Genomic DNA, 10,562 nt, shown 5'->3' with positions numbered 1-10,562 from the left:
ACCAGCAAAATCCATGAGATAAGTCCTTCCACTTTGAACAATTGGCTGGTGAAGTATGGTTTTTGTACCCTCTCTGTAGCAGCAGATTTATCAAGTCTAATTTATAACATATTTATAGACACAGAATCATAAAATGGTTTAGTTTTGAAGGGACCCTGAAGATCATCCAGTTCCTACCCCCCTGCCAGGGACATGGACACCTTTCACTAGACCAGGTTACCCAATGCCCCATCCAACAGGGCCTTGAACATTTCCAGGAACTTCTCTGGACAACCTGTTCCAGTGTCTCACCACCTTCACAGTAAAGAATTTCCTCCTTATGTTCAATCTAAGCCTGTCCTCTTTTATTTTAAGGCCACATCCCCTTGTCCTGTCACTACATGCTCTTTCAAAAAGTCTCTCCCCAATTTTCTTGTAGACCTTCTTGAAACAGATGTCTTCAGTCATATTGTTAAAACGTTTCAGAAGTCAGCAGAGGTGACTACTACTGTTCTTCCATCCACAAGACTTGTCACTCTGTGAGAGGAAAATGAGATAGGTTTGAAATGCTTTATCCAAATAGGACCCCATGCTTTAAAAAAATCTTCTTCCTTGACACTATTTTTTAGAAGTCATTAACTTCGACCATAGTGATTGCCTCTGTATTTCACAACATGCTCTCTGCCCAACTGGAGACAGAGCCAGGATAAACTGTTACGATGCTTCTTGATTACTGCAAAATCCCCAGAAAAAGGAAGCACCAGGGAGAGTCTTAATCTTGGTTCCTGTGCTCCTGGCCAGAGGGCTCAGTTCCTATCTGGAAAGCACAGACATTTATGCACCTAACCTTTCATAACATGACTGCTCTATCTCTTGTTAAATTAAATTAAAACATTTGTGTTGACCAAGTAATTAGGGGCCTTGAATATTATGCCTTACAGTCTCAAATTCTTTTTTTCCCACTGTTCATATGGAGAGGAGGTTTGTGAAGGAATTACAATGCACTTACCCACACAGATTTGTAGGATTCAGTAGGCTATAAAACTCTGAACGCAATATGGTACAAGAGACAAGAAAGTGGCACAACGCCACGGAAAGCTGTGAACCTCTGCTAGAAGATTATATGAGAAGACTGAGGGCCCCACCTTCACTGTCTTGCAGTTTTTTTCATATCAAATATGCAGAGCTTCCAAGTAAAACTTTTATATATATACATATATATATATAAGGTTTTTTAGCTTGGGAAATTTGTACTAGGGTCTGAGATAAAGGAGACTGTTGTTGGCATGTGTAAGTATTGTACAGTAGCTAGACACATTACATATCTCCCCTTTCCCGTAATTATGTCTACAGATTTCCAAAGCAACGCTAAGTTCTGTCAAACTTGACACTGGCAAGTCCCACAGCTTTAGCTGTGACACCACGTCTATGAGCTTGAAAGACAAGATGAATCCTTGCAGTAATCCAGCTGTAATGCATTCACCCCACCCTTCCTAATCCCTGAATGGTTGCATTTCTTCTAGTTTTAGTTTTAAAATTTTTCGTAACCTCTGAGGAAAGTATATTTAAACATTGATTTGCTTCTCAAAAGGTAAACAAAGCACACTTTCCTTTGAAAATACTGTACGAATGCTGTCTAACACAGCTTTCCCTCTCTGTAGTGTCTCAGGCACAGTATTATTCCCAACGTTGTTGTGCCCTTTAGTCCAAATAACATTTTCTTGTGTTTCTCATCTGCAGCAGCTGGTCAATAGCCAACCACAACATTTCTCATTGAAATGGCGAGGATATGCTCTAATTACCTCCCTAACAAAGACCTTGATTATATCTAAATTCCAGGATTTCTGAAGGCAATTTTTTCATGGTATCAGCCTATTTGTTTCTGACTGATTATCCCTTCAGTGCTAACCTTTCACTCCTTTGTATCCCAGAAAGCAGCAGAATGCCTTTAATACAAAATGAAAATTAGGCAAGGTAGCAATGTCTTAAAAGGCACATTTGAGCAATTTATAAACAGCACAGTGTTTATCAGCATAATAAGTTGCTTCTTGGAAAAAATGTGGTAAGTTGTGATGACTTTTTATGAAGAACAATTGCTTTAATAACACAGCCCAATGCCCCTCCCCAAATCTTTGCTGTTTCTAGAACTGTCCAGCCATACGCTCACTGTTCAGTCAAACTGTCCCAGCAGGTGATGAGGTTTCTGTGTAAAACGATGGAAAATCTGTGGATTCACACCTGGGTGTGTGTGAATTCACTTTACAGGAATACATTTGCTCTCAAAATGAACTTTGAGTAGATGGACAAGGGAAGGTCAAAGCTGCAGGAGAGCCTATATTCTCTGCTCCAATCCATGGAGAAAAGACTGGGATGCAGGATCCAGTATTCCGGGTCTAGCTGCACATCGCCAGGAGACATTTTCTATCCCAGATTGCCAAATTTTGCTCAGTCCAACGAAATGGCTTTGCTACATGGAGTCCAGATGCAGCTTTCATTTGATTTCAGTGCTCCCCATGGGAGCACAGGGGCTGAGAGAGGCTCTTTCCATGACAGCTTGCTTCTTCTTCCCCAGAAGATGTCAGAGAGGCCAGAGGCAGGGAACGCTGCCAGACCTGCAGCAACTGGAGGATGAATACCCCATGCAGGCAATTTCCACCATCTCAGGAGATGCAAAACAGAGGTGTGGCAGAGCCTTTAAAAACTTACAGAAAGAGTGACCAATGGGAGAGGAATCTGAGTGTGGTATTCTAAACTCAGCCAGGACTTCATTGCCTGGGGTGGGCGCTAGATCAAGCTGATTGCTTTAAATAATGCTATTTATACACCAGCATCAGACTGCCAATATTTCTAGGCTAAGTCCATACACAAGCTAGGAAAATAGCAAATGGACTTGTTTGTCAATGTGAAAGTACAGTTCAAGACACAGGCATTGTACTCCAGCCTAGACGTTCATTCCAGAAGTAACTGGCCTGTATAAAAAGTTTAAGAAAGAAGAAAAACTAATTTACAGTAAGACATGATGAAGACCTTGAGACTAAAAAATTCATATTCCCCTTAAACTCTCCTGGAGACCCCAAGGACTGCTTCACAGACAGCAGTAGCCCAAAGTGCTCCATTTCTATGCTGATTTGGACCACCTGCCTTATTGTTTTTGCCTTCAACACTATCAGTGCTCCTGCACTTATCCTGTTTTGGAAAGTCTCCAACTCTCATGACTTTTTAAAGTGACCTTTGTATAGAGTGAAAGTGCCAAATACTAGGCTCCTAAACAGCATATCTGTATTTAGTTAGGAACTTAAAACCCCAAAGATATCATTATTTTAATTCCAAATCTCTGGGGGAAAAAATGGAACTAAAATTTTCCTTAGAAGAGGGAGAGATGGGTTATGTCACTGAAATGGAGATGGCAGTAAATAAATAAAGGAAGAGTAGGTAAGAAGTTCTTTGTTTTTATTCTGCTACTGTTTCCAGATCCGGAAAAACTATAGTTTGTACTGAAGTAAATGTTTATTTCCTTTGCCTAAGGAAATAAAAAGGTGAAAAAGAATATTCTATTGGAGAGGAGATTTTGCATTTAACTTAAGAAGAATTTACAGGTTGCATCAGGAAAAGCCAAGGAAATACAGGGCTTGTTTGCAGGAGTATCTTCTCCCTTGCCTGTGGCTCAGGGGTGGGAGGTGAGCTTAAAAGGCTCTGGACAAGTTCCAGCTTCCCAGAGCCTGGCTGGGGTGAGTGGCTCCAGCAGCCTCACTGGGACTGTGTTTTACTGCAAGGGAAGGGAATGAAGAAACTGCAGAGCAAAAGTCCAGATTCACAAGTCCATTTCAGGCAGATTATGAGCTGTAAGAAATGTCTCTAGCTCTCTATTAAGAGACTAGGAGAATAATCTGGAAGGCCATGTATAGAGTTCACAGTCTATGACTGTTCTTATGGAAACCCGGTAGAACATCTTCACTCTAAATACGTAATTACATTCTGTTTGCAAAAGATGATACAACAAGCATCATTCTGCTTCCATTCCTTGTTACAATCACTGAGGACTTGGAGTCACAGAAACTCTGACACTCATAGAAGTGAGTTTTAATGGTAAGGTTAAAGATGGGGCATTTGTCCCTTCATCTAGGTTAGAGACCAGGATAATTTTTTCCTTAAAACTGCTGTCCATAAATCTCACAGCTTTCCCTCATTGCTCATATTTTTTAGGATTCATCCTGTTTGCCTTCTGGCAGCTGCCTTCAGTTAGACTGCATCTACATAAAAATGTATCCAAAGCTCGGCCCAGATTCTGGCTTTTCCAGTGGTAGGTAGAGAAGAAGGGTGACCTTTATATCTTTCATTTGCATATGATATCTATCTCTTCACCCTCTGCTTGGTTAAACCAGTTTAGATTCTGACGTTCAGGATCTGTCTTAACCTTGAGAATTTGTGTTCTTGCCTGTAAAACCAGTAGGCTAAGGTTCATATCAGCTCTGCTGTTCCTAATGAGCCAAAATAAACACGTGAGCCTCTCACAGTTGCTTTAACCCCACACAGAAGGCGAGAGCTCTGTGTGATGGCACGGAGGCAATGACACAGGATGAAATAATGTGGTTCGTGTGAATGTGGCAGTGATACTGAACCCTGGCCAATGGAAGCAACCATTATTATAACCTGCCACAGTGCTTGTTGGTTAAATAGATTTCCAGAAGTTTGGGATTTCTTTCTCTGTTTTTTCCATAGATAAAAGCAGAGTTAGTGCAGTGGAAGGAACAAACTCTTTAGCTACTCAGTTAGGCTTGACAGCAAGCTCTACCCAATGCAATTCCTCTGTGTGCTTAATAAATATTGGGAGTACACTTAAATACTGTGCTGGAAGTAGGCTTAACTGCTGGGCACTTTTAAAATGAAGCCCTGTAGCCTTAAGACTTCTAGGGTTCATTCACACCTGCTCCACACTTTGTTTCATGGGTTTATCTGCTCTTTTGGAGAAAATATGGAATATATTCAATTTTTTTTTCCCCCTCCAGTATCTGTTTTCTTCCAAATAAATGTCGTTATATAAATCCTGGTACTAAAAGAAGTGTAAGCTTTTTTCGATGAGTATGAAACAATGATGTGCTAAGACCACAAGGCTACAATGATATATCATACCAAAGGTCAAAAATTCTGGTGGTAAAGATAATTTTCCCTATAGGAGCTATTCAGCAACAAAATCTTTTTCAGGAAAAGAATATTGAGTCCAGGACATTATATATCTTTACACATATCAAAGAAGCAGTGTTATCTCTCTCAGATATGGGTAACTTCTGTTTCACCATTTTACTCAGAAATAGTCTGACCTTTCATACAGACACTATCAACAGAAAAGATAGCGCCAGTCAAGAAATTAATGTAAATCATTCATGTGGAGCCAAACACTCGATTTTCTGTGTTGAGAAGTTTTTATTGGATAAATACTTTTATACACCACAATATTTTGTATTAGTTACACTATGGCTCTGAAATACCAAATTATGGTGTAGTCATTTCCCCAATAAAAGGAAATAAAATAAAGAAGCACAGAGCATGAGGCTTTGGTCACTGAACTAAGCCGAGGTTTTAAAGCCAGTTCCAGTTCGATGCAGAGAGGGAACTTCTTCACACTCTTTCATAAACTCTAGTGCAGACAACCCCTTTCATGGCATATTCCTAAGGCATAAAGGAAAATATTAATATAAACCTTTTGCTGACAGCCATTGAGTCTGCTGCAATAACCTCTGAAGTCAATGAAAATCCAGATGCCATATCTTACATCTCTACATATTTGTGGAACTTTTGGAGCAAACAGCAAAGTTATTTTTATATTGCAAAGAGAGTTGTTTCTATTTTAACTGCTTTAAACTTCATTAAATGTAATGACAAAAAGATTGCAAATTTAAGCTCAGCTTCCACAAACAAATTTACTTTCCTTGGCTTGTCAGAAATATTAGCCCCACAGAAATATTAACCCAGTTTTTATATTATGGTCCACCAACACAAATTTTCAAACTAGTAAGGGTTTTTTTTGTGTAGAAGCAGAAGTAGCCTGGGTATTTCAAAGGTCAGGCTTCTGACCTAAAAAACTTTGCTCTTCTGAGTCGCAAAATATTTCTCTTGACCCTCTCACCCCAGTGGCCTTCAGTGGTTGCTGATGACTCACAGCCACAGGATGCGTGCGACAAAGGCAACAGGATGATAAAAAAATACTTCCTTGGTCTGCAGAAGATGAGGAGTCCTCCACAACCCTGTGTGAGGCAAGGGGCAGGCAGCAGGATGCCGACAGAAGAGGCACCTTACCTCTCTGCTTTATGAAGAGGGTTTAATAATTAGAATATCTTACACAAAAATGCAGCCACGAAGAGATGCAAAAACAAATCAACCTTCCTACATAAAGGGAGCCTTCAAGAGAGCTTGAGATGGACTGTTTACAGCGGTGTGTAGTGGCAGGACTAGGGGGAATGGCTTTAAACTCTGAAAGAGGTGGTTTGGATTAGATATTAAGAAGAAATTCTTTACTGTGAGGGTGGTGAGGCACAGGAACCTGTTGCCCAGAGAGGTTGTGGATGCTCCATCCCTGGAAATGTTCAAGGCCAGACTGGACAGGGCATTGGGTAACCTGGTCTAGTTAGTAACCTGGTGCTCTTGTTCATGACAGTGGGTTGCAACTAGATTCAACCCAAGATTTTCAACCCAAATCATTTTATGATTCTACATGTGAGAACTTGCACAAAAGACAGTCAGAACAAGCTAACATATAAAAGTGTAATTGCTGACTTCAAACAAGTTGCCAAAAATAGTTTAATTCAAATATCTAAAAATTTAATGAGCAAAGTGAAATCTTAATTTTAATAGGGACCCTTACAACCAGAGTCCCTAAAATGTTTTATGTCCCTGGCTTGGCCAAGATAGGGAAAAGGAAAGAACTGTTTCGGGGACAGCAGTACCCTGCTTGTAAACTTTTTTTTCCATTTCACAGGTTTCTGTTATTTTTAAACCTTATTCCTCTTAAGAACAATAATCTTGAGAGCAGTAAGTATGCTGTCAATTTATGGTAGGTCTACTCAAAGAATAAGCCAAAATTGATAGTCTGTTTAGATAGAAATGTAGTGAAGGCTGTATCCTCCTGACCTTTAACAGCATACAAGGAACGCCAACTTACCACCACCATCTTCCCATCAACAAGCCTTCTCTTTATCGTGGTCTCTTTGCCATTCCACTTCTGCACTTGCACCAATGACCCTTTCTCCAGGGTAACAACACTCTGCAAATTCCAAGAGAAGAGTTTCCAACTACAGGCTGAGCTTTGCAGAGTAGAGTAGACATTCACTTTACATTCAACAAGATATGCACTCTGGGATAGTGATGTGCTCAGTAACATATTCAGGACTAAACTGTTTCTTCTTTCAGTGCTTTATTTTAATAGTTTGGAAAACTCAAGGTGCACTAAGGGAGTAGCTAAAATTTCCCGTGGTGTTCTTCTAGATGTTCAGACCACTCAGAAATCATCAGCCTTCTTACTTACCTTGACCTTCCGGTCATCTGCTGTTGTTTCATCAAACTGCTGGCCCAGTTTGAAAGAGATGGTTGTATTTTTGAACGTGCTTTCAGTTCTGATGGTCACTATGTCCCCTTTCATACTAATGATCACATCAGGCCTTGCCAGGCCACCTAGTTTCCGGGTCGCTAAGCCCACTCCTACGATCAGAAACGAAACAATCATTACATTCTAGAAGCAAGAAACTCAGTATCATTTCATGATTCTTCAGTGGAAGAATAAGGAAGAGTTTCTTCTTGAATACTTCAGTGCCTGATTTAGAAGAAACACTAATTTAGATGAGACACTACTGAGAAAGAGGTAGGAACAGGAACCTCAGCATTCAGGGGCTGAGACAGCCCTAGCTGATAAGAGTGCACCTTCATCAGGAAGTAAAGATATACACAATTACAGAGCTGTGCACACTTAGCTAAGAAGAAACAAGGTTGGTCACAAATCTGCATTAATTTCATATAGATACAATAAGTAGAAAAATTCAGAGGAAATTTTTACGGTTCTCATAAAAATTTGTAAAAATTATTTTAAAAATAACCTTAACAAATCTGAGAATTTGTACTTTTGTTAATAGCTGCAAAGAAGAAACTGGACACTGAATTGCCAATATGCTGGTGCTTGTTCATTAAAACTTATTGAAGACTGGGTAATTCCTAAGTTCTTATTAACATCCGTCAAGGATCCTTGCATCTAAACTTCAGTGAAAAGTACAAGTATGAAATATAAAAAATGTTGAGGTATAAGGGCTGAGATCTGCAAAAAGCTTCCAGGAAAATCCTATACCACAAGCCCCTGTGTTGCCTAGCCCTTTCCAGTCCAGTTCATTGTCTACAGGCTGTGAGGCTTGGGGCGAGTCTGAATGAAGCCACTGGTGATGTATTGATGCTTCATAAAAGCAGAAAAGGGATAGATGCAGTTAGTGCCTTTGTTAATGCTATGCCAAGCTCAGAAGAGAAGATCTGTTTAAAAAGGGTATAAAGTTATTTGCAAAGCATAAAACTATTTGCAGTAATTATTCCATACTAAGCAGCTCCGTTCAGATGTTCAGAAAAATATCTGCAGCTGGACATTCCTCCCACATTCACCGTGGCTAATTAATTAGCTGTAATTCTTTTGTTATTCAGTCTAACATTTTGAATAAAGAGAATCAGTGAATCATTTATATAGCAAAATCAATGCACTAGCTGACTGTCTGTGCACTTGGCATACAGGAATGAAGCCAGCATTAAAATGAAAAACAATGCCTAATTTGTTACATTCCTGGCATTCTTCAGTAACAGATAGATTCATTCATAGTATTTAGATGTCTGAAACTACAGTGTCATGAGACATCAGCTCCATTATATGTTGCAAATTATCATAAGTCACAAGTTTAATAGTGTAATCAAGAGGTAACATAAAGAAATCTGTATCTCCATAGATTACTCTGGTGAGAGAAAAACATATTAGATCAGTTCATATCAGTTAGACAGAAGTAAATTTATAACAGTAATTCATTGCCTACCGTTTTCAATTTAGATGCTAAAGGAAACAAATTGAATTATGTTAGAAGAGTAATTAAGTGCATTTTTTGGCCAGAAAGAAGGCACCACCCATGAGCAGAACCTTCCCAAATGAAACTTACTAACGAAAAATACAACAAACCCAGAATATTTCTCACCCAATTCTTTCATATAGTCATCAAAATTTTCACTGGAGATGAGTTTCCAGGTTCCCACAAATCGGTTACACATCGTACAGGCTTTGTGAGGCGCTGGTCCCGCAGAGAGAGGCAGTGGCCGCAACAGCTCTTGGTGGCAGTCAGAGAGATTGTGTGCCCACAGAGATTTAGTGGTCTCCCTTTAAAGAGGTCTCGTCCCTGTGGCAGTCGGGGTTGGCCAATAGGGGAGGCAGTACCAGGGTGAACAATGTGCACCTTGTCCAAGGCTCTGGGTGACGCTGCCTTGGCTTCCTCCACTGAATACATCAGGACACGAGGGGCACGTGGGGATGGGGACGGGCCCTTACCCCTGCACCCACAGAGAAGTCAGGGCACACTGCAGTGGGGTGTCAGGACACAGAGACAAGTGCAGGAGCACTGCCTCCCTACAAAACCCAGCTCCCACTGTCCTCCCCATGTTATTCTCTCACCGCCACCATATAGAACAGAAATCTATAACAACCATCTCACCCAAATGCCTGACCAATCCAGGGCTGGCCAAAAGTTATGGTGTGTTGTTAAACAATTGTCCAAATGCCTCTTAGACACTGACAGGCCTGGGGCTTTGACCACCATTCTAGGAAGCCTGTTTCAGTGTATGACCAATCTCTCACTAAAGGAGTGCTTCCTAATGACAAATCTTAACCTCCCTTGACAGAGCTTTGAACCATTCCTACACTCCCTGGATACCAGGGAGAAGAGATCAGCACCTTCCCCTCCACTTCCTCTCCTCAGGAAGCCGTAGAGTGTTACCACTATTGTCACCTCTGTGCTAGTCAGATAAATCAAAGCCATGTGGATTGGGTGAAGGAACTATCAAGATGATGTACAAAGTGGTTTTTTGGGTTTTTTTCTTCACTTTCATGATCAATCCCAGAAAGTCTCTGTATTTTTTATCATTTAAAGGCAGAACTGAGTTCTACTCTTCTGTTTTCTCCCACTCCATCACATAAATGATCCCAAATTGCGGGTTCTTCCCTGCACATATCCCAGAAAGGATCACAAAAAGGAGAAGCAGACAACGTTCGCTGGCTCCCTTTTGCAACCAGGCATATTCAGAAGATCAGTGCATCAGTATTGATCAGCTCTTGTGCTCGACAGGTGGATGGCATGAAAAGAGGCTGAGTCATTAAAGTGCTTATTCTTAGTTCAAAGTCACTTTGTAAGAGGCCAGAAGTTTTGCTGACTTGAGGGGGACATATTCTGTTTTCTTTTTGTCTTTATGCCCATGCATAACTGTTCTGCCATAAGGTAAAGGGAAGGTTTAAGCCAGCACAGTCATATAAGGCAATGCATTCAAACGTGTCCTATTAGTGTCAGATTTCCTCAGGTTTCTGT

At 40.5% G+C, this 10,562-nt stretch overlaps 1 protein-coding gene across 1 annotated transcript; it reads right to left on the bottom strand.

Moving 5' to 3' along the window:
• Window positions 1–5,380: 5,380 nt before the first annotated feature.
• LOC120753038 (myelin P2 protein-like) lies at window positions 5,381–9,330 on the bottom strand. Its single transcript, XM_040064926.2, has 4 exons — window positions 9,186–9,330; window positions 7,499–7,671; window positions 7,136–7,237; window positions 5,381–5,646 (listed from the first exon to the last, which is right to left on the bottom strand). The coding sequence occupies exons 1-4, from the start codon at window positions 9,256–9,258 to the stop codon at window positions 5,596–5,598; spliced, it is 399 nt and encodes a 132-aa protein (XP_039920860.1). The 5' UTR covers window positions 9,259–9,330; the 3' UTR covers window positions 5,381–5,595.
• Between the last annotated feature and the right edge of the window lie 1,232 nt (window positions 9,331–10,562).

This window comes from Hirundo rustica, chromosome 1 (assembly GCF_015227805.2).
Source record: "Hirundo rustica isolate bHirRus1 chromosome 1, bHirRus1.pri.v3, whole genome shotgun sequence".
NCBI classification, from domain to species: Eukaryota; Metazoa; Chordata; class Aves; order Passeriformes; family Hirundinidae; genus Hirundo; species Hirundo rustica.
This window is presented reverse-complemented; position numbering and strand designations above follow the sequence as displayed.